The 24,318-nt window shown below is 43.6% G+C and overlaps 1 protein-coding gene and 1 long non-coding RNA gene across 2 annotated transcripts in view; one reads left to right on the top strand and one right to left on the bottom strand.

The window, feature by feature from the left end:
- VPS35L (VPS35 endosomal protein sorting factor like) overlaps positions 1-24,318 on the top strand; it is a 96,263-nt gene that overhangs the window by 47,058 nt on the left and 24,887 nt on the right. The window contains exons 11-22 of the mRNA XM_078381235.1: positions 1,364-1,411; positions 2,137-2,230; positions 3,253-3,330; positions 4,727-4,849; positions 8,976-9,022; positions 10,878-10,989; positions 11,931-12,047; positions 13,095-13,148; positions 13,823-13,903; positions 14,219-14,281; positions 15,509-15,594; positions 21,268-21,348. Of these exons, the coding sequence (XP_078237361.1) occupies positions 1,364-1,411; positions 2,137-2,230; positions 3,253-3,330; positions 4,727-4,849; positions 8,976-9,022; positions 10,878-10,989; positions 11,931-12,047; positions 13,095-13,148; positions 13,823-13,903; positions 14,219-14,281; positions 15,509-15,594; positions 21,268-21,348 (984 nt within the window). The remainder of the gene's footprint in view (positions 1-1,363; positions 1,412-2,136; positions 2,231-3,252; positions 3,331-4,726; positions 4,850-8,975; positions 9,023-10,877; positions 10,990-11,930; positions 12,048-13,094; positions 13,149-13,822; positions 13,904-14,218; positions 14,282-15,508; positions 15,595-21,267; positions 21,349-24,318) is intronic.
- Positions 16,550-20,073, bottom strand: LOC144584665 (uncharacterized). Its single transcript, XR_013539063.1, has 2 exons — positions 18,358-20,073; positions 16,550-18,002 (listed from the first exon to the last, which is right to left on the bottom strand). It is a non-coding gene; the product is annotated as an uncharacterized LOC144584665 (long non-coding RNA).

Here is a 24,318-nt window from a genome sequence, read left to right as displayed (position 1 = left end):
ATCCTTCAGACTTCTGATGATGAAAGCCAAACCTTCCAAACCTCCTCTGACCAGGAGGAGGAGGGTACTTCTGAAGCATCCTTGGAGACACCTCTTCCAGGTGAACCTCTGGGATCGGATGCTGAGGACATTCACCCATCCTCCCCATCTGAGGACTTTTCATCCTATTCCCAGATGGTCTCTAGGATGGCGGCTGCCTTACGTCTGGAAATAGAGAAATCACCAGCTCGTGAGGATGATCTGATTTTTGGAGACATCAACAAAGAAAGGTCTCATCCTGTCAGTTTGTCATATGTGCCTGAGCTCCTGGACCTCATTATGGAGTATTGGGAGCACCCGGCAAATTCTACATCCATGTCGCAGAGAACTGAGAACTTATATCACGTTCATGGCCCCAAGACCTCCTTCCTATTGAAACATCCTGCACCTAACTCCCTCATGGTTGAATCTAGTGCAAGTAGGATTCCTACTAAAGGTCCTCCAACTCCTACTAACAAAGAAGGAAAAGAACTAGAAGTATTGGGCCGAAGACTTTACACCATTATATTACTAGAACCAAGGATTTCAGAAAGGTTCCAAAACTGTTCATTTGTTTTTACGGTCAGCGTAAGGGTTCCGCTGCCTCATCCTCTACCCTGTCCAGATGGTTGGTCTCCACCATTTCCCTGGCCTACGAACTGCAGAAGAAACCTGTTCCTAAAGGTCTCAAAGCTCATTCAACCAGAGCTGTGGCCACCTCGACAGCTCTGCTGCGTGGAGTTGACATCCAAAAGATCTGCAGAGCAGCAACTTGGTCCAATGTGTCTACTTTTGTTACACATTACAAGCTGGACCTTCGGGCTAAGAATGAGACCAAGTTTGGGAGGGCTGTACTTACTTCATTACTACAGTGACAGCCCATCATCCAGTAAGTGAGCTTGCTAGTCACCCACTGGTGTGGATTCATAGAGAACCACGTTGAAGAAGGACAGGTTACTTACCTGTAAACATGGTTCTTCAAGTGGATTCTCTATGAATACACACATCCCGCCCGGTCTTCCCACATGTCTGTCACTGGTGACTGAGTTCCAACTCTCTCTATGTGGCGGAAAAATGGAACTGAGCCATTGATGGGCGGAGCATGCGCTATGCAGGGCAACCTAAACTTTGTTACTTTTCTCTTTAGCTCTAGAAGATTCCAAGAGGCCAGCGCAGGCGCTGTCTTAAGCCACTGGTGTGTATTCATAGAGAATCCACTTGAAGAACCATGTTTACAGGAAAGTAACCTGTCCTTAGTGGCCGAGGGGCATGATGTTTCCTTTTTTTTTTTTTTTTACAAATATTTTATTTTGGACTTCTGTTGCTCCTTGACTCTTGGTTGCAGTTACGTCGAAGCAGCAATCCTGAAGTGCAACAAATTCCTTTCCAAAACGTAAGGCTTAATAATATTGGATGAATGCTGGGTAAATGTGATGTATGTGGAATCTCCAGAGATTTCTCTGGCCTCTGACAGTGGCTTGATGAGTTCATGTTGACCAAGTGTCTTTTGAGTATAGCCCTTTGTTTGTTTGTTTGTTTGTTTATTCTTATTATATATTTACTGCCAGCTTCAGGCAGAGATGTTTGTGAGATTTTCTACTTTATAGGGCAGAATAACTTGGCTGGTATTAAATATTATAAATCTGGAATGGGGGGTGCTATTTTTGGGCTGCTTCAGGCAGCAAAAATGTCTTGGTCCATTTCCGGATTTAACACATGCTTTGCTGCTTCTTTACCCAAGTCTTGCTTTCCATGTATGTCTGCATTTCTCTTTGCCTGTTATTTCATTGCAGGTGGCCTTACAGTGAAAATTCGGTGGAATTATATGAACTAAGCTACAATTGCTTTGTTGTTTACCATCTCGTATTTCACATCTTTTGGCTCCATTCTTTCTTCTTGCAGTGGCCTTTGGCTGTCACAGTTGCTGAATAAATTTTAAACTTGTCAGTTTTATCTTCCTGCACCTTGGACCAAGCATTTGGTATTATCCTTGGCCTCGCATGAGTGTATGACTCAAATACCTGACAACCTTTTAAGTTATTTGTTGTTTAGAGATGCAGTGGTAGGTGGATGTGAAGTAAAATTGTAATATTGACCTTTTTTGAATGCTTTTTGCAGGGGAATTTCAGAGTGTCTGCCTCGCTTGACCTCCATGATCCGAGGAATTGGAGACCCCTTGGTTGCAGTCTATGCTAGAGCTTATCTCTGCAGGGTAAGCTTTAGTTCATTTAAAATGTAATTTTCTTGGTCTTTGCTGCAGTAAGGTGGTCAGACCAAGAAGCAGTCAACTTAGCTGGAACTTTCTTTTATGTAAAAAATATCCAGCATGTCTCCTGATTCTACAAGGTTATAAATAAGGCTTGTCTCCGTATTGTGTACAGTTGTGCCCCACTTAATGCTTACCCTGCATTACGACGAATCTGCTTTACGACTATGTTTTTGTAATCACAATTGCAATTGCAAAACGATGTTTTAAATGGGTTCTTTTCGCTTTGCAAAGATCAGTTCCCTGCTTCGGGAACCGATTCTTCGCATTACGACGATCAAAACAGCTGATCGTTGGGTTTTCAAAATGGCCACCGGGTGCTCAAAATGGCTCCCCATTGTGCTTAGGGACGGATTCCTCGCTATACAGGCACCGAAAATGGCCGCCGTATGGAGGATCTTCGCTGGGCGGTGAGTTTTTAGCCCATTGGAATGCATTAACCGGGTTTTAATGTGTTTCAATGGGTTTTTAATTTTCGCTTTACGATGTTTTCGCTCTACAGCGATTTCGCTGGAATGAATTAACGTCGTTAAGCGAGGCACCACTGTAGTGCCTTTCCTAATAGGACAGCATTCTTATTCACAGTGCTGTTGCCTTTTGTCTGATTTTTCCATTATATAATTTTTATCTTTTACTCCTTGAGTGTCTTTGTTTCCCATGTACCTGTATGGTGTCAACATAAATCAGTATTTCTTGCAAATATTATGGATTTATGTGGCATCTTTCTAGGTCAGTGGTTCCCAACCTAAGATGCCCAGATGTTCTTGGACTGAAACTCCCAGAAGCTTTCACCACTAGGTGTGCTGGCCAGGATTTCTGGAAGTTGTAGCCCAAGAACATCTGGGGACCCAAGGTTGAGAACCACTTTTAGTATGTCTGTGTAGAATGGCAGTACATGAATGCACATGATAGTGTTCAAGCTGAACAAATATGGAAGAGATTTAATACATGTGATTCTTTGACTGTAGGTTGGAATGGAAGTGGCTCCTCAACTGAAAGAGAGCCTGAACAAGAACTTTTTTGACTTCCTTCTAACCTTTAAACAAGTAAGTGTAGACCTCTTTCTAACCTTTAAACAAGCGTAGCAGGCTATGGGATTAAGAGGCATTTTTCTTGCTTTCTTTTGGGGAACTGATAGTTCATGTAGTCCTGCTTCCTGTCTGTGGCAGCTTTGTACATGACAGTAAGCTATGATCTGCTTTAATCATGGTTTGTTCCTGAAGAAACAAATTATGCAGGAGATGACTAAAGAAACGGTGCCTTGTCTTTCTCGTTTCTGGTTCATTTCTGTCCTGTTCCTTTCATCAGCTCTAGTTTCAGGCTGGATTGGTGAGAAATAAGCCCAGGGAAAACCACAGATATGGATTAATAATATGTTAAAACAAGCCATGATTTAAGCAAGACAGTTTTTGTAAGCCAACAGCAAGCCATGTGTTTGGGTGGTTTTTCACTGGTTACCAAACCAGGTTTGCCAGCAGAGTTGAAAGGGCACATCACAATCCAGATCGCAAGATACCTGCCCATGGCTTGTCATGACATACAGATATCATCAATGAACTTGCACTTTTTCCCACCTAAAGTTTAAAAAAATACAGGGGAAACTGTGGAGTGACCTTTCCTTTTGTCGTTCTGGTCTAGTTTCTAGTAATCTAAAGTAGCTGAAATGCTTATGTTGTTTCTCAGATGCCCACTAATAGATTTACTCATTTATAAAATTTTGCTAATTGCTGGCAGACATCCTTACCTTCAGCTGTGGATGTATAGAACTGAATCCAACTGTTAGCTTCAACAAGAGTAGATTTGCAGAGCATGAATTGAGCTTTTTAAGTGAACACAGTGCAATGCTTTGGTTCATTTAGCTTATTCTGGTTAGCATTAGCAGATGGATTCAGTCCCTAAATGATACATCTCAGTTTATTCTACAACATTGTGGAATACTTAGACTTTTTTTTCCAAGAAAGTCAATGAGCTTTCATATAAAGAATTCATTAAAATCGTGTCTTTACTGGAGAGAGTGTACAAGAAATCACAACAAGAAATCACAGGGCACGGTTTGTTGGGCACCGTTGGCCCCAGATGTCTTGAAGTATACCTTGCACCATCCCTTACCTTTGGCCATGCTGTGTGGATCATATGGGATCTCTAGGTCAAAACCTCCAAAGTGCCGAAGGTTCATACATTCTGATCTAGTGTTGCAAGTGACTTGTTGATCTCCTGACACAAAGGAATCGCAAGATAGGGTCTGTGCGGGAACTTCTCAGTGATATTTGTATTTGAGGTAGATAATAGGAGACATTTGAAAAAGGCTTGTGATCTTGATCTTGGCTTAAAATGGGCTTCCAGCATTTCCCCTGAGGCTGCAGATGACTTCATAGTAAATGTATAATATAATTTCCCCTGCAAAACTCAAACCTTCTTATGATTCTTTTTTATCTTTGGCAGATTCATGGGGATACTGTCCAAAACCAGCTGGTGGAGCAATGTGTCGAGATTCCATTGTATCTGACTCTTTATTCTCCTGCGATAGATTGGATTTTGCAATGCATCTCTTACCGAGCGGCAGAGGTAAAGAAGTCTTTTGCTGTGGAAAAGTTGCCACATTTTAATCAGAGTACTGGCTTCAAAGAGCAGCACTTTGACATGGTATAACTGACAATTCTCTAATAGTTTTAGTAAGTTGTTCTGCACATGGATTGAAGAAAGTTAAAAATGTGAAATTGAATTGCTTAATCAGTGAATGTCTAGGTTATATTTATTTATATATATATGGTATTATTAATAGGTATGGTTTTAAGTGCTCAGAGCCCTCCCCCTCCCCAATCTTTGATCAAACTTTTCCTTGATGTTGCATATCCTACCTTTCCACCAATGGGCTGGATGACTCATTGAGTTAGATATGGTCAGGAGTCCAGTTCCCCACTGTGCCTGCTGGGAGAAGAGCCAGCCTGTGTAGCCTTTGGCAAGCTGCACAGTCCCAGGGCACCCCCAGAAGGAGGGGATGGGAAACTATTTCAGAGAACTTTATAACTGGAAAACCCTGGAAAGCCAGAATTGACTGGATGGCACGAGTGTATTATTTCTTTTTCCTCCAAGGGGCGCAATGTAGTCTACAGGTGTCTCTTTTCCCCCCACTTTCTTCCTCCGAATAGCCATGTAAGGTAGGCTAGGCTGAGAGAAAGTAACTCAAGTCATCTCCTCAATTTCATGGCTGAGTGGAGACCAGAACCTTGCTCTCCCAAATTTGAGTCCGGTGCTCTAACCACGATGTCAGCACATTCTTCTAGGACCTCCATTCTATCATTCAATCATTCAGTCACCCCAGAGGGAGACCACAGCTGCGATACAAGGATATCTGCAAGCGGGATCTGAAGGCCTTGGAAATGGACCTCAACAGATGGGAAACCCTGACATCTGAGCGTTCAGCCTGGAGGCAGGCGGTGCATCACGGCCTCTCCCAATTTGAAGAGACCCTTGTCCAGCAGGCCGAGGCAAAGAGGCAGTCCCGAAAGCAGCCAAATCAGGGATCTGAACAGAGGGCAGATTGTATTTGTCTTCAATGTGGAAGGGATTGTCACTCTTGAATTGGCCTTCTCAGCCACACTAGACACTGTTCCAAGTCCTCCATACAGAGCACGATATCATAGTCTCTTGAGACTAAAGGATGCCTAATCTCATTCTCGTATATCTCACTATTCATTCAATTACCTTCTACCACTACTCCCAACAGCAAACCAATCCAGATCTGATGTGTTCTGTCTCCACAGTGAAATATCATCTGATCAGAATCATGTACAAGAAGACCATCACATAAGGCTGTCAGAAATTGCTGATAATTGAAAAAATTGGAATAGTAAATGAAACATCCACTTATGAAGGACAAGTGATTTTATAGAATAGATTTAAACTAAGAGGTTTTTTGGAAAATCTATTATTCCAAAGCAGATGGACTTCAAACATGAAATGTGCATGACTGCAGGATACATGCCAACTTGTTAATATAATTAAGGCTGTAGATGTTAATGGAAGCCCTGGTGCTTCAGAATTCTAATGCACTTAAAAATAAAATAAAATTGTGGCCTAAGATGCAAAAAAAAAGTGGAGAATATAATTCATACTCCTGTTTCTCACTATGCCTGGCATCTAGTTATTTTCCAGGCCTTTGTCAGTGAATAGGTGGGAATTATATGCTTGTCTACTAGCCCAGTCAGTTGCCTGGAATTTAAAAGGGACATTTATTTCAGTAGATCTTGCCAGATCAGCAGTGGGAAGCTACTGGGACCCTTGTTCAAGTTTAGAAAAGTTGCTTTTGGGGGGGTCTAAATTCAGTTTGACAGACCCAGCTAGAATGGACCCATTGAATCAACTGCTAAACAGTAAGTCAAGATTGATTCAGTGTTTCTGGTTTAACTGGGACAAGCAGTTGGGTTTAGGCCTAAGATTATGGCTTTCAGATAGCATTCCCAGTGACTGAGGCATTGTGGGAGCTGTAGTCCAAACAGATATCATTTCCAAGGGCGGCTCTTATTCTCTGTGCCATAAAAACATAACAAGAACCCTTCTGGGTTGTCTGGTCTGGGTTGACTGTGAGCAAGTAGGAAGAATCGCTGCGGATCAGACTGAAGGTCTTTGTGGTCCAACGTTCTGTTTGCACAGGAGCCAACCGGAAGCCGGAAGTGAGCGCAATTGCACTTTCCATGCCAAGTCTCTCCTTGTAACTCACCAGTCCAATGAGGGCACATCAGTCGTAGGGAAAGGGAAGGGAAAGTCAGCTTCATGGAGAGCCTCTGTCTTAAGGCATCTGGAGCACTTTGAGGTGGCAGCTGACGACAGACCAGCCCCTTCTTCCTCATTCAGCTGAGCAATATTGTGAGCAGGAGGAGGTCATGGGAGAAGACATCTGAATCTCTTCTCTGTTTAGTCTTGCCACTATCTCAGTGGAGAGATGGGGGAAACAGTTAACAATGTGGGACTGGGAAGTAAAGGATCTGGGCCTCTCTGTTTTAGTGCTGGGGTAGAAATCTAAATAAATAAATAAATAATAAACAATGAACCTTTTAAATGGCCTCCCTGCCCTGCTGTTCAGTTGATCGCTAGAAACAGCAGCAGCAATTGTGAAGCAACAGAGAATAGCACTTTTTAATGTTTGGAAAGCTTCCTTTTAGTGATGTTGTTATTTACTGACTGCATAGTTTAAATCCACAACCCCAATTGAATCAATTTAAAAAAAACACATAATTTAACAAATTAACATTTTTTTTACAGCCAGCATGTTTTCTGGTGCAGACAAAAGGAGCTGGTTATATTCTTCTGGAACTTTCTGGTGTCATACTTCACACTAGCTTCTCACCTTCAATAGACAGATTACACTTCCTTTTATTTTTAAATCTGATCAGCATCACATTATAACGCCCTTTGGATGGTATGAAGCCAGACTTTATTTTCTAATGAGATACAATTGTGTGTCAAGGTGTCGGGAGAAAAAAAAACCTGAAAGAGAGAAAGAAAAGAAAAGAAAAAAAATCTAAGATAGTTAAAATGTAGTCATGTGGAAATATGAAACCTTTCACAATCCTCACTTTTGGCTCAGTTTTCCCAATCTTTGAAAAAAGCACATAAAGCAAAATCTTGTTCCAGCAAGAAATCTCTTTCGTGTTCACATTTAAAAACAATACTGTTAGGGCTGCTGGGAGACGGTCCCTTTGTGAAGCTGATAGTTAGGGGTGATGGATTTGATGTTTCCTGAATGGGAGCTAACAACAGGAACACTTGGCCCTCTATCTCGTGCTTGGTGCTGGCCTTTAGCTTGTGGCAGACTCACAGCAGTGATGTTGTGGGAGAAGGCCATTGAATTAATAGCCAAAATTAGGAGCATCACATCAGAGAGCTGTAGTGGTTAGAGAGCTGGTCTCAGACTTTGCACATCCAGATCTAGTCCACACCAAGCCATGAAACTTGCAACTTGCATGGTGACTGTTGAATCCTGGTCCGTCTCTCTTATCACTGTATTGCTGCTTTGATGTCAGTGCCCAGAGTCCCAGGTTAATATACAGTGGTGCCTCGCAAGACGATTTTAATTTGTTCCATGAAAATCGTCATCTTGTGAAAAAATCATCTTGCGAGGTTCCCTATGCATTGGTCTAAAAAAAAAAAGTCTTGCAAAGCATCAGTCTAAAAAAAAAATCTTGCGAAGCATGGTCATAGGAAAAAAAGTCTTGTGAGGCACCATAGTGATTGCAAAAAACAATCGTCTTGCGGGTTTTTCGTCCCACGAGGCAATCGTATAGCGAGGCACCACTGTAATCTTTTCCTCTGCAACTCCTCCCAAGGGGGTGCGCAGCCAATAGCGCTGGAATTACTCAGACCCTCACTTTCCCCCTAGCACTTGATTGTGACAATTGTATGGGACTGAGTTCACGTGGTAGCCAAATGCATAATGTGCTGAACTATGGGAAGGCATGGAAAGTACCTTCTGTATAGAGTTGGTGTTATTCTCACCCATTTGGACTTAGGAAAGATCGTGTCTCTTTCAGAAAGATTGGAATCAGGCCCTCCCTCAGAGAAAATGTTAGTGGGCTGCATCTTAATATACGTTATCCGCTGAGAGACTAAAGTCTGTTGTAAAGAATGATTGAGCAAAGGCTGTTCTAGTTGAATGGTTCACTTCCCCATCTCATGAAATTAACTTTTGTAGGTTTTGCTGACCGAGATGATGGAAAGATGCAAGAAGCTTGGCAATAAGTAAGTACGCTGGCAGAACTTAGGTTGGCTTGTTTTTAATGCCAGAAGGGCTGCAATCGGAAATCCTTTTAGAAAGCCATACTGTGGGGTCAGAAACCTGCCCCTCCCTGTAAACACTGGGCTCAGGAGAAGAAGGCTTTAGCCCACACTGTTTTTTTCTGTGTGATTGAACACGGCTTTTGATTCCTGGGGAGGCTGGGGGGGGGCAAGCACTGATCTTCGAATTGGTGTGTGTGTATCTGTGCACAAACCTGCCCCATCACCTGCAGCAAGAGGGGGCACTGAGGAAGAGCTGCACATTGTGAAGCATAACAGGCCTCCTTCGTATTGAGTCGAGCCATTGTGGTCGGTCTATCTAGTAGTGTCCAGTATTTGGCAGACTTCTTTCGCAGAATGCTTTTGCTTAGGGTGGACAACACCCTAAATGTTTTTGGACTGCAGCTCCCATTTGCCCCAGCTGATAGTAAGGAATCATGGAATTTGCAGGAGGGCCATACCTTCCCAAACCTTGATAGCCGTAAGTGCCCCCCTCTGCCTAGTGTCCCCCCTCTCTTTCCGAGTGCCATCTCAGTTACCTAATTTTCACTCTGTGGCTAGGTTATTAAGCCAGCCGGTCTCTGATGTTACTCATCTAAGAAATTCATCTTCTCTTTCCACCTTTACTCTTCCTCATACTTTCAGTGATATATATTATATTACGCCAATGTATTATATTATACCAACATTTAATATATTCAACATTTTAGCAACATTTGATTCAAAAATTTACTCTGCTCCCTAGGAATTGTGGAGAGGTATTTTTTTGGGCCATGTTTTGACACAGCCACCCACCCATGAAGGCCTCCCATACATCCCCAAATTAAAACAAAAAAATTAAAATGTTTTGGCCACTAGATGGTGGAAGGAGTAACTTATAAAGTAGTGCCTTGCATTACGACGTTAATTTGTTCCAGCGAAATCGCTGTAGAACGGAAACGTCATAATGCGAAAATAAAAAGCCCATTGAAAAGCATTGAAACCCCTTCAATGCGTTCCAGTGGGCTGGAAACTCACCGTCCAGCGAAGATCCTCCATAGGGCGGCCATTTTCGGTGGCTGTCTTGCAAGGAATCTGTCCCAGAAACCAGTGGGGAACCATTTTATTTACCCAGCGGCCATTTTGAAACCGCCAATCAGCTGTTGGAAAATCGTCATTTTGTGAAGAATCGGTTCCCAAAGCAGGGAACCGATCATTGCAAAGCGAAAAAACCCTATTCAGACCATTATTTTGCGATCGCAAAAAGATCATCGTAATGCGGTTTTGTCATAATGCGAGGCAATCGCAAAGCGAGGCACCACTGTGTGTGTGTGTGTGTGTGTGTGTCTGTGTGTGTGTGTGTGTGTCTGTGTGTATATGTCTATATATACACCACTTTAAATACTATTTTGCATTTATTAGGCCTCTTTCTATCTCTCCTTTCCTCTAATGAACATAAAGCATCTTCTTTCTTTCTCTTCCCAACAACCTTGCAAGGTCAGTCAGGCTTGGAAATCTCCCTGGCTCTAGATCGCCCACCGAATACATCTCGTTAGCTGTACAGAGCCTCAAACCTAGATCTCCCGAGTCCTGTCCCAGGACTCTTGAGGCGAGACTCCTTCTCTCCCTCTCCATCGTGGGAAGTTGCTCCTCCCCACAGTGAAGAAGGTGCTTTTGTGAGTAGGGGAAGGAACTGGAGGATGAGAGGCACTCCTTTTGTGCAGTAACAAGAACAGTCTGCCGTTCTGCTTTTACAAGGGTCTACTCTACTGAAAGATTAAAACAAATGGGAATGTGTGTGTTTGGTATTTAGTACTGATACGGATCATATTTCTTCCAGTGCCTTGCTTTTGAATTCAGTAATGTCTGCCTTCAGAGCTGAATTTATTGCTGCAAGGTCCATGGATTTTATTGCCATGATAAAGGAGTGTGATGAATCCGGCTTTCCCAAGGTAAGCCTTGTTGTTGTGGAAATGTGCCTCTTAAGTCAATGTCATGAGACCTCACAGCAGATATTTGTGCTTTGTAGGAGTCACCCTTTTTGTTCTTTTTCTTGCATTGGGTCTCTTCGGAACACAAGCTGATTCGCCTTCTCCATGGTAAACTCAGCTTTGGGCACCGTCTAGATTTCAAAGAAGAGAGGTGCCTTGTGTTTCTTACACTTTTTAATTGATCAGCCAATTCACATTTTGAAAATATTTCAGCTGAACTAAATAGATGTTCTTGATTATTTGCACAAGTGTGTGTGTGTGATTCCACCTTGCAGTGCATGTTCCATGATGCTGCTGTTATGCAGATCTAATTGATGATGTTTGTATGAGTTCACCTGGAGGTTTTTTTTTTCATTCAGCACCAACTATAATGTTGACCTATCTGAGGCATTCATAGCTTTATTTCCATGTTTGTGTTTTCCTACTGAAAAACTTCAGACACGGCTTGGGGCAATTTGTATTCTTCCTCCTGGGAGTCACGTAAAATAGATATATTTTAAGATAAGGGACTAGAGATGGAAGTATTCGTATACGAATACAAATACCCCTGCACAGGTGGACATAATGAGGGTCTACTCACCCATCCGCTGCCGCCACGGGCTCCGTGCTCCCTTTCAATGGCTCCGGAGCTCATGGTTGACGAGCCACTCCAGGAAGGACGTGGGAAGACAAGCCTCCCTGCCAGGCTGATGGGTTGACTGTGAGCTATGGAGCGATTGGTGAGTGGACAGTCCGGCCCCAGGGGACTGGACCCTTGTTGTGTCCACCTGTGCGAGGGTATTCATATACGAATGCCCCCATCTCTGTAAAGGACCTGTTCATTTCTACCCCAGTTTCTGTTTATTCAAGTGAAAACCAATGGGCTCTGTGAAGTGGATGTTCTTTCTGTTGTATCTTCACAGCATCTTCTCTTTCGTTCTTTGGGGAGCAACCTGGCCTTAGCGGATCCACCCGAAAGTGATCGGCTTCAGATTTTAAATGAAGCCTGGAAGGTTATCACGAAGTTAAAGAACCCACAGGTAGGACAGGTTTTTGGTGGTGCAGCTGCAGTCACAAACCTGGTCATTTCTGTATATTTTGTCTTGAGAATTTATTTATTTATTTTATTTATTTAATTCATACCCCGCCTATCTGGTCGGTGAGGACCACTCTGTGTCACCTAGCTTGTATATGCATGCCAAGAAAATGATGTAGGAATGATATTTGAATTTCAGGTGTTTATAATGATAGTCCTTCACCACGTCTAACAGTTTTCAGCTCCACTTGGAGTAGGTCTTTTGTAAACCTAATGGATGTGAACTTTCCATTCAAACCACCCTGAAAAAAAATTGCACAAATACAAATGGCTCACAGCAATTTTATTTATTTAAAATGTTGTCACCCCACCTTTCTCCTAAAAAGGACTCAAGATGCCTTACAGAATAAAAAAAGTGAAACCTAAAAACAATAATTACAGTATTAAAAAAGAATTAAACAAATATCGTATTAAAAACTTGTGAGTAAATGCAGTATTAAAAGCACATTAAAAACCACCCTAGTAAAGATCTTTAATGTTAACAATAACATATGTTAACAATTTGTGGTTGCCCTCGCTAAAGCTATGCTATTGAAAAACAGGTTGGTACATGATGCCATATCTGATTAACAGGAAATCCCCTCCCTTCAGCTCTGCGCTCTGGCTTCTCCAAAACACTGCATGAAGGATCTCTTTGTCATGTACTTCCCACATTAATCTATTAGGGTTATTGCTGTTTGTTTTAATATCTCTATTTTTATTTTTGTTTTCTATTTTATGAGTTGTAACCCGCCCAGTGTAGTGCTGTGATACTAATGGGAGTAGGATACAAGAATGAATGAATGAATGAATGAATGAATATTTATTATTCCTCATGCAATACCTGTTCAAATCATGAAATGCTTTGTTTAAGAATGGTACACGCAGTTGTGTCTTTATTGTATCTTTGGGATATGGCTTTATCAATAATAGGTGTGAGTTTAGGCTATGGTGGAGGTACTTCAAATAAATTTCTAGAAGTGTTTTGTACTTACATGCATTTTATTTTCAGGATTATATCAACTGTGCAGAAATCTGGGTGGAATATACCTGCAGGCATTTCACGGTATGTGGATGTTGAAATTTTGTTCTCTCTTGCCACCTAGCATCTCTGTATACTTTATAATATTTGATGTGGATTCTATCAAAAATATTTGGGATTGATTTTTTTTTGTATAAGAATGTGTTTCAGATTGCCTCTAGATAATTGTTCACATGACAAATTAACTTCTGTGTTTGAGAAGAGGGTTGAAAAAGACAGCAAGCACTTGTGGAACTAACCCTTATTTTACTTTTGATTTCTTTTTCTCTTTTCTCAAAAAAAATTTTTTTTTAAGCAGAGGAGAGTAGAACTTGGCCCATTAAAGACTTTTAATCATAAAACCTTTTGGCCAGAATCCTGTTGCACACTTATGCCTGCATTAACTCCAGTACTATACATTTCACTTGATTAAATTTCATTACTGTAGATAGCCCAAAGAGAGTAACTTACCATTCTGTATAATTGACTTCACTGTTTAGCAAGGAGAAGGATGTCAATTTTGATTCTGGATTAGATTTGAGCTTTGACCATTGAAATCTAATACATTTTCTAAATTCCTAGTACTTTAACCCCAGTTATGTATGATTATTCTCAGCTGTGTAGCTTTGTAATGCAGTTTCTTACTTTGTCTGGTTTTGTTAAGTTGAATTTATTTCATTTTACTGCTGTTTTGTGACATTTTAACTTGGATTCTGCAGAAGCGGGAGGTCAATACTATTTTGGCAGATATCATCAAACACATGACTCCGGATCGGGCCTTTGAAGAGGCCTATCCCCAGGTAAAAGAAAAGTTCTATCAAACATACAAGTAGGCCCAGCCCATAAGCAAACAAACACAAACGATTTTATCAAAATAAGAAGCACAGAACATGTTGGAGATTTCTGGGTGGCTTTAAATGCAAATAAATTATAATTATTTCTGTGACTTGGAAGGAAAATATGTTCCATGGAAGACTATGTAAATTGTCAGCAAAAAAAGAGAAGGCAGGGCCAAAAACAAATGGGGTTTAAGATAAGGGAAGTAGAGTAGGAGTTGATATAACACAAAGCTTCCTTAATGTATGTCTTTCTTTCCTCTCCCTTCCTGATCTTAGCTTCAGTCAATTGTTCAGAAGGTCATCACCTATTTTCATGACTTCTCTGTGCTCTTTTCATTGGTAAGTATGAGGATCACTGATGAATTGAATTATTTGTTCTTGAAAATGAGGGAAAACACTTTGCATCTTCTTTTGGAAATGGTAGAACAAGGGGAGATAAAGGAGCAGGATGGGTGGAAGCCTCATTCCCATGGGTCCTCCTGGAAGCAGCTGTTTTCTTTTGCCATCCCAGTGGTGCAAGGGGGTGACCCTGGAATCTGAAAGGCCAAAGTCGGGGGGGGGGGGGGAGCGGGAACCAACACAAAGCAAGAATGACTTTTCTTGGCTTTTCTATATTCATCTCTTTAACCTTGAAGTCGTCTGAGCTGTTTGTGCTATTTAACTAAGAATTTTCACCAATGTTAAGTCTGTTGCAGGAAAACCACCAAAGAGTTATAGGCTAAAAAGCTTATTATGGCATGAGAACAGTGGCCAGTATCTATGAGAATGTATGCCTTGGTTAATTTAGTATTTGAGGTGTCACATGACTGTATTGTTTTAAAATATGGTTTTTGTTACTTTAATATAAGTTTTGAGTTGTTTTGATCTTTCCCATTTCCTTGTCCCTTCCTTATGGGACATGGCATAGAGGGGATTAAAATGTTCAGATCTTCACCTGGTCGTGAAACTGAGCCATAAGTGGCCTTGTGGGGTAGGAGTGTGGGACAGTTACGTACAATACCCTGAGGAAAGTGAGATAAAGAAATGAAATCATCTCTCCAGTGATTTGTAACCAGGCATGGTTATAGCTCTGTAGTAGATCCCAAGTCCAGCATGCAAAGACCTGAAGACTCATTCCATAATATCTCTCTTGGAAGATTTCAGGTAATACAGTAGGTTCTGCATAATTTTTCTTTCGGACACCTTGAAAGGCTGCTGCCAGTTGAATCAGACGTTATGGGTTAGATCGGAATCATAGAACATGTGGCTCTTCAAATGTTATAGGACTACACCTTGCATCAGCATAGACAAAGGATGATGAGTGTGGTAGTCCAGGAACCTAGACGAGGAGGGCTACACATGCACAATTCCTAGGCTGGATTGACCAACAAGGTAGTTTCATGCCTTAAATTGGTTAAGTTGGTTTGAGTGGATAAAATTATCCACTCAGTTTCTAAATGTTTTTCAGTTTGGGGAGTGAATTTTTCCTTGGATCATTAACAATGATTTCAGTCCTATCATACAGAAACCAAGATCATGCTTGAACCTTGATTACTCAACATGATGGTATTTTCACTGACTTTTTAGGAGAAATTCCTGCCATTCTTGGACATGTTCCAGAAAGAAAGTGTGAGAGTGGAGGTTTGCAAGTGCATCATGGAAGCTTTTATTAAGTAAGTATAAAGCGGTGTGATTAAATGCACTCTAGAGAATCTGGACAATCCGTTGAAGGGTTGTTAAGTGCAACGGATTGGATGTGTCTGCAGTCCATTTGACATTGGAAAGATTCTTAATAGGCACTAAGGATTTGTCTCAAAAGAGAATTTAAATGCAGTATAATTCCTATTGATCAGTTATTTATATAAATAGCTTGTTATGAAATGAAATGCATTAGAGCAATCATGTTATGTAAAAAATATATTTTGCTGTGGACAGGCTGGATACAGTCCAGTGATGTACTTGAATATGAGCAAACTGTTTGGGAAGTGCAGATCAGAAATGCAAGGATGTGTAGCCTGAATAAACACTCACTGTTAAGCTGATAATCTGTCAGTTACGGAGAGTGGTCTATCATTTGCCCATGGGTTCAAGAGATGTATGTGCCGAGCTTTGTTCACTTGTCTGTGAAGTGCTGGCATCCTTTGGGGCCGGATTGTGCCCTGTGTTATTGCAACAGAAATCTCTGCTACAGTCTCTACACCTTGGAACTGTTGCCTAATTAAAGACATCTATTTAATTAATTAAATTGCATTTTGGGGGGGGGTGTTGTACAGTATTTTTAGAACACTGTTTTTGAAGACATAAGCATGCTTCTTGTTTTTAGACAGTGGCAGCTGTACTTGGCAGCTGGCACTACCTTTAAAGACGTATTCTAACACCTGTGAGAATGAATGCCTTCTTTAAAGAAGGTGCCTGACATCTAGAGATTTTCTGAGTATCCTTTCCTCTGCCGGTCAAACCAGATGTTGAGCACAAGCAGAACTGTAGCCATTGAGAAACAAGAGAAAGTGACAGCAGGCCTCAGGACTCCAGAAGTTTGTAGACACAGGAGAGATCCACCATGCATCTCTTTCCAGAGAACCTTCACTCCAAAATGTTCCTCTGAGAATGAGCACGTTCTAGAACTACAGAGTGTGGGGAGTCACTTGGGAAGAAAAAATAGAAAAGGGGCAGAGGGATGGAGAAATAAATGGCTACCTAGGAACAATTATATTAGGAGGTGAAAACAGATAGCAATATTTTCTTGCAGATCCTGCTTATTTAAATTCTTAGAAAAATTTGCCTGATTAATTGATGGTACTTTTTGAGCCTTTTAAAAAGGCTTTTGCTCAATTAGCTGATTTAAGGAATGAAAGCCTTCTGCTTATATGTTTGTTGTTTTATATGCAGCAGCTTTATTGGGCCAAACCAATGCTTTACCATATGCTTCTCTGCTTTGCTGACTGCAGCTGTGATATAAACACATGACCATATGGGTGTTTCAAGCGCCAGTGCAGAAGCAAAGAAGTCAGCGCCTCATTAATTAAAACAAGTCAGAACAGCAAATAGCTTCTATTTCAGTGTTGAATACACTCTTTCAAGTGTTTTATTTCTCTTTTTAATCGCTTTTTGGTAGTGAGACCAAAAGTTCTCCTTGCAGAATTTAAAAGCAAGGAGTTCTTTTCATTCTTTTTTACTTTAGAAATGTTGAAGTGTTGACAATTTAGTCTTGTGAAAACAGTCTAAAGAAACGTCTCCTGGGGCATTTCTTGACTTTCTTGATCTATTTATGAATAGCGCAGTGTTATGCTTCGTTGATCTTGTATAGTAATGGGTCATAAAATCCTTGCGTGTTAACTTCTGATTGGTTTAGTAATATAAAAACATTAGTTTGTGATGACTGGCAGTGGCATTCCAAGTACTGTGGCATGTTGGCAAAAATGTAAAAAGGAAGAAGACGACTAACAGATTTATTGCAGTGTGAGCGTTTGTGGATGAAAATCCAATTCTTCAAAAACAAGGAGTGTAATTGCATGCCCCCTGTATTTATTCCTGTGGTGGTAAGAGTTAAATCCAGGTGAGAATATAGATAATTCACAGAGTTCCATTGGTTTATTAATACAGGAGTGGGACTATCAGTACTAGTCAGAGAGTGATAAGCTGTATGCTGGGTAGACTTGGCTGTCACAGGAATTCCAAAAATTCTTAATGGAACAGGATCTGTCAAAGGAGGATCTGTTTTGTACCCACAAGATATTACACAAAGCTGGGTTATTAATTTGTGCAGTGCTCTAAGAAACCTTGGTCTCTATTTAAGGCGAAATACAGTGTTCCCTCACTACAACAGCAGCGTATTTACTTTCTCTGAGTGTTTGGAAACATTTTACTGTCCCAAACTAACTTCATCTTGTATTGCAAATAAATTCCATTGTATGTCAGATATCTGCCCCCATATATGTAATATCAAAAGAGGAACATGTACATACCTGTAATTCCTTGGATCTGTTTTTGGTTGATTTTATTTTAATTGTTGCACAATTTCACTCCAGTCTCCCAGTGGCAAACATCAAATCAATAGGTTGCTTGGGTTTTTTTTATGTCTCTTCCTTTTGGGACGTGGTGGCGCTGCGGGCTAAACCACAGAAGCCTGTGCTGCAGGGTCAGAAGACCAGCAGTCGTAAGATCGAATCCACGTGACGGAGTGAGCTCCCGTCGCTTGTCCCAGCTCCTGCCAACCTAGCAGTTCGAAAGCATGCAAAATGCGAGTAGATCAATAGGGACCACCTCGGTGGGAAGGTAACAGCGTTCCGTGTCTAAGTCGCACTGGCCATGTGACCATGGAAGATTGTCTTCGGACAAAACGCTGGCTCTACGGCTTGGAAACGGGGATGAGCACCGCCCCCTAGAGTCGAACACGACTGGACAAAAAAATTGTCAAGGGGAACCTTTACCTTTACCTTCCTTTTGGGAGACGGATTTATAGAAAGCAAACTGGTAAGGGGCCATACTTGGTGGGGGGGGGGGCTGTTTGCTACTGTGCAGAAGATTATGTCCTACCTAGAATATGCAGGGGACTATTTTACTGTGAAGGTATTTACTCTTTATTTTCAGTTCCCATCAACCCCTGGCATCATCTGTTGTCTTCAGAGCTACACTGTTGGTCCCTTTTGCACATTATTGGACCGAGAGCAACAAAGCAAAGGGCATGGGATCAATTGCTTCAGTTTGACCCCGGCTCTTTTTCTCCCTCTTCTTTTTATTGATTGGCCAGAGTGTCTGAAAAGCCTGAAGCAATATTCCAGAGACTATTGTGCTCTTTGTTATTCTGTTGCTGGCTAGAGTCTATGTAAGGGTATTTTCCTAGGAGGTGCCTGTCCTGTTAGAAAGCCTGCATTCCCTCTTCCTCATCTTCACACAGATTCCCCCGGGATCTCCAGCTAAGTGGCTGGCATTCTCTGTCGACTGGGGCCAGCTGCCTCCTTCTCTTCGGAGATGGCAGAATTTTCCATTTATTTCCTCCCTGCCCACCACCCACCACCCCCGGGCTGTGTTGGCCGTCTCAGTTGGGAGTGAAAGGGTGAGCGCAGTGCACCCCCAAGGCTGCTTCGCTCATCTGACATCTCTGTGTAAAAGGCCACCGTAATTGGGGCCGTTGTCCTTATCATTCTGCAAGATGGTGGATAGATGGTTGTGGCATATGGTGGGAAGTATCTAGGGTGGAATCCCAGTAAAGCAGGGGTGAACAATTTGTGGTTCTTCAGATGTTCATAGACTACAATTCCAGTCAGCTCTGGCCAGTATAGCCAGTCGCCAATATAGCCAGTCTGATGGAGAGCTGGAGGTTTCCATCCATGAAATAAAGCAAAGACTTTTTCATGTGTAATGGCCAAATCCTGCCTCTGCCTTGGCTTCATGCACTTCCCCCTCTGCTCTGATTCCCTTCCTGGTCCAAGCAAACCATCATTTCTCCAAACTATCAGCCCTCTTCCTATGCTCACTGCACAGGTAGGAACAGAACTTTTATCTGCTGACCCTGCCTTGATGTCTGTGCCTTCAAGCAAGGTGTCTGCCCGTGAGAAGCTGTGCGTTCTGCACGAACTCTAGCCATGGAGGATTACGAAGCCCATAGTGTGGTGGTTGGAGTGTTGGGCTAGCCTTAGGAGACTTTGGTTCAATGAGCCATGAAGTTCACGCCGTGACCCCAGGCTAGCCTGTCCATCTTGCAGGGTTGTTATAAGAATAAAAAGGAGGGAGGGAAGACCATATACCCCGCGGTGCCCTGTTTCCTTGGCAGCCATTTTGGATTGTTTTGGGGAAGTTGCCCCTCCACCTCAGTTCTGGTTTGTGATGATTGCAGTGTATCCTGTTGAATCAGGAGCTGTCCGCATGAGCTGCAGTAGCATCTTTGCAATGTGGTAGACAGAAAAGACAACACTTTAATGCCCTGTAATTGAAGAGCACTTGGAATGAATGCTTATTTTCTGTGACAAGACGTTTACACAGCAGGAAAACAGTAATCCACATCAGTGGAAAGAACCACTAATTGCCAGGCTAAATGTTGTTCTAGCCTCTGGGCAAGCAGAAGGCACTGCTGGAAACTAACATGTATATTCAGTGGCCAGGCAAGATAGCTTGCTGCCTGAGGCAGAGTAGCAAGGGGTGTCCTTGTGCTTTGGCCCCAGCCAAGACGTGTGCTGCCCAAACTTAGCCAAGTTACTTTGGCATAGGACATAGAAAATCGCTCAAATAACCTTTCTGCTGGAGGAAAAACACAAGGACAATGAAGTGAATAACAATGTGTTGCCTAAGATAGCCCCTGCCTCATTCTGTACAGTGGTACCTCGCTTAACGATCGCTCCGTTTTACGGCAAAATCGCTTAGCGACGCTGTTTTTGTGATCGCAAAAGCAATCGCTTTGTGATGTTTCCTATGGGGAAAATTTGCTTTGCGATGATCGCGGGGAAGCGATCATCGCAAAGCCCTCATTTTCGGCCAGCTGATTGGCGGTTCCAAAATGGCCGCCCGCTGTTTTGCCTCACTTTAGAGGCACCGAAAATGGCCGCCACAATGGAGGATTTTCGCATAAGGTTAGTTTTTAAGCCCATAGGAACACATTAAACGCATTTTAATGCATTTCTATGGGCTTTAAAAAATCGCTTAGCGATGTTATCTCTTAGCAGCGATTTTTGCTGCATGGATTAACATCGCTAAGCGAGGCACCACTGTATAATGGTAGGGCTGGACTGGAGTACGTAACAGCTGCATTATTGATGTAGGGCAGATTAACCTTGTGCAAGTTCCTTGATAGGCTCGCTAAAGTCTGAGAGCAGTTTTTGCAGAAGAAAAGCTGTGGCGGGGAGGGGGGGCATAAAGATATTGCTGTCCACCAATCCCTCATCCAAAAGTCAGACGACTCCTCCCCATGTTTTTCTAGGCCTAACAGCGAGAGCCAGGGGTTTAACCAAGTTATTATGTCCCTTTTACATTGTATATAAATTTGTCTCTGCTTTTAAGTCTTAACAGCTGACACTTGGGTGAGGATATCTCTGACTGGAACTTTACCTTACTCCCTCCTCCCATTATCACAACTATCCTGGATATATTTTGTTCAGCGAACCTCACAGAATTTGGAAATATAACAGGACGTGTTGGTTTTTTCTTTCATTTTAACTACCAGAAGTTGCCCTTCCCCCTTCTGACTGTGGCATTCTGGGAGCTATAATTCAAACAGTAAGACTTCTGAGATCTTATGGTGGAGTGAGACGCCCTATTGCAAGTGCAGGCCTACTTACAGCAACCCTTTGCTTTTTAACTACAGAGAATGTTTTCATATCTTGTTTTCCAAAATATGTATATTTTGCTTTTAGGCACCAACAAGAACCAACCAAAGACCCCGTCATACTCAACGCCCTTCTACATGTGTGCAAAACCATGCATGATTCAGTGAAGTAAGAGACTTTTTTTTCTTTTGTCCTTCTGATAAATAGCATTTTAAATTGTGACGATGGTTGTTTTCATGACCAAATCTGAAGCTGAGATAGGAGAGTTGTTGTCGTCCTATCATTGGGTTGTATTTAAAGTTCTTGCTAACATAGATGAATGCTGTGCAGAAGTAGAAGAAAAAAACACCTAGTGGAGCCGTTCGCTCCTTGAGGGCTATTTTGTTCTAGATGAAAAATAAAGGAAGGATCCCGAAAATGCTGGCGACTTCACAACTTAACTAATGAGAGAACGAGAAAGAGAGAGACGGTGAGGGTCAACTGAAGAGCGCTGAAAGAGATAGTGTGAGACGCGGTGCGATTTAAGGCCTTTTCCCATTCCTTTGACAGGAACTCCTTACAGCAAACAATGCAATATTAATGTGGGTCCTTGCTTAGCTGCTCTGTATTGTTATGAATAATACATACAAATGATGAAAACTTGTAAACATTTTTGTGTCGTTTTGAAATCTGTAAGCCACATCTTTCTTGTCAGATTGTCTTTCAGCCAGTCCTTCAGCAGAGAGATGCCTTCTTAATATTTAGGGATGACAGGATGCTAAGGAGAGGACTCGCAGAAGCAGAACACAGCGGGGGCATTCTTGCATTTGGTTGCTTTTTACAGTTGCGTAGATTCAACACTTGGATACTGTCTCCTGCACTGAAGAGGAGGCCAGTGGAATTTGAATGGTACCCAGTGAGGGAGGGAGAATGAATCACAGTTGTGCAGTTCATCCTGGCAATTGCTGCAAGCCTTACAATAACGATTCCTACGTGCCACAGAATAGCAAAGTGATATGGTCCTTTCTCAGCTGGCTTTAATACCTGCACGGTCAGTTGAATGTTACATGAATGAGACAGGTGGGGCTGGCCGTATTCACACAATTAGAGGACGGAGAGATTTAACATCGGGATCATAGGGGAGGCCACGAACTGACAAGTGGAGTTGTTCCGGGTGGTTCATGGCCTCGCTAACTCTGGTCAGTTAGGGCCTCGTTCTGATTTTTCAAGCAGTTTTTTCAGATCAAGGATTGAAGCCATCTGTTCTGACCTTGACTCCACCAGCAGATTAGTCGACCCAGGGGTGACCATTGCTGTACCATCTGTTTCTGCCCGGATCGGTTCAGTTTGACCTGCTTTCAGGGGAGGAAGCCCCCAGGGTCCTGGTGAGCGGCCTGCCTACCATTTAACCGCTTGACCCTTGCCCAGCTGGGCTGCTAAAAGCCACTAAGGGGGCTATGATTGAGTGGATTGTGAGTATCGTAAATGCATCTTTGAAGGGAGGGCATCCTCCCTCCAAGCATAAAGGAAACCATCGTCTGACCTGTGGTCAGGTTGGCTTCAGTCAGTCTTAATAACTTCCATCCAATTGTCAATACAGTGGTGCCTCGTACAACGAGTGCCCCGTTTAACGATGAATTCGCATAGCGATGGCATTTTTGCCATCGCTTTTGCGATCGTATAACGATGTTGCCTCTGGAGAAAAATCGCTTTGCGATGTTTTCCCCATAGGCACCATTTTCCCCCAGCTGAGCGGCGGGAGCCTCTGAAGGAGTGCTCCCGCTGCTCAGCTGGGGGAAAATGCCTGCGGTGGCCTCAGAAGGACCCTTCCGAAGGGTCCTTCCGAGGCCACCGCTGGGATTCCCCTTCCCCGCGGCCGGCTTCCCCGGCCATGGTCGGACTCTCAGGAGTCCGACCATGCATGGGGTAGCCTGCCGCGGGTCGGATCCAAGCCGCGGGGAGAGGGTGGGGGGATCCGCATGGATTAACCTGAGGAGGGTGGGAGGCATGGCCGGACTCTTTGGCAGCCACTGCAGCTCGGATCCGAGCCGCGGTGGCTGCCGAAGAGTCCGGCCATGCCTCCCACCCCCACCCCCACCTCCTGCGGCTTGAGAAGGGTGGGAGGCATGGCTGGACTCCTCGGCAGGCACCGCGGCTTCGATCCGAGCCGCAGTGCCTGCCAAGGAGTCCGGCTATGCCTCCCACCCCCACCTCCTGCGGCTTGAGAAGGGTGGGAGGCATGGCCGGACTCCTCGGCAGGCACCACGGCTCCGATCCGATCTGAGCCGTGGTGCCTGCCAAGGAGTCCGGCTATGCCTCCCACCCCCCCACCTCCTGTGGCTTGAGAAGGGTGGGAGGCATGGCCGGACTCCTCGAGCCGCGGTGCCTGCCAAGGAGTCCGGCCATGCCTCCCACCCCCAGCCTCACCTCCTGCGGCTTGAGAAGGGTGGGAGGCATGGCCGGACTCCTCGGCAGGCACCGCGGCTCGGATCGGATCCGAGCTGCGGTGCCTGCCAAGGAGTCCGGCTATGCCTCCCACCCACCACCCACCTCCTGCGGCTTGAGAAGGGTGGGAGGCATGGCTGACTGTGCTTGCAGCAGCAGAAGAAGTGCCCGGTGGAGGAGAAGGCAGGAGCCGATCTGTCATTTCTTCTCCACCGGGCACCTCTTCCGCTGCTGCAAGCAACTTCGGGGCAGTCCTTTGGGGGAAGACGGGCTGTGGAGAAGAAAGGCAGAAGCCCATCCGATCTCCCCCCCCCCACACCGGGCAGCTTCTCCCGCTGCTCCCGATGGTTGGGAGGGGAGATCGGATGGGTTTCTCCCTTCTCCACAGCCCGGCTCCTCCCAAAGGGCTGCCCGAAGTTGCTTGCAGCAGCGGAGGAGGTGCCCGGTGGAGGAGAAATGACAGATCGGCTCCTGCCTTCTCCTCCACCGGGCACCTCTTCCGCTGCTGCAAGCACAGTCGGGGCAGCCCTTTGGGAGAAGCCAGGTGGTGGGGGAGAAGGCAGGAGCCGATGCCGTCTTCCCCCCCTCCCCCGAGGCTTCTCCCAAAGGGCTGCGCCCGATAGTGGGGGAGAAAACCGGATAATCCGTTCCTATTGGAACGAATTATCCGGTTTTCAATGCATCTCTATGGGAAAACACGTTTCACTTAACGAT

This window comes from Pogona vitticeps, chromosome 13 (genome assembly GCF_051106095.1).
Source record: "Pogona vitticeps strain Pit_001003342236 chromosome 13, PviZW2.1, whole genome shotgun sequence".
In the NCBI taxonomy this organism is placed as follows: domain Eukaryota; kingdom Metazoa; phylum Chordata; class Lepidosauria; order Squamata; family Agamidae; genus Pogona; species Pogona vitticeps.
This window is presented reverse-complemented; position numbering and strand designations above follow the sequence as displayed.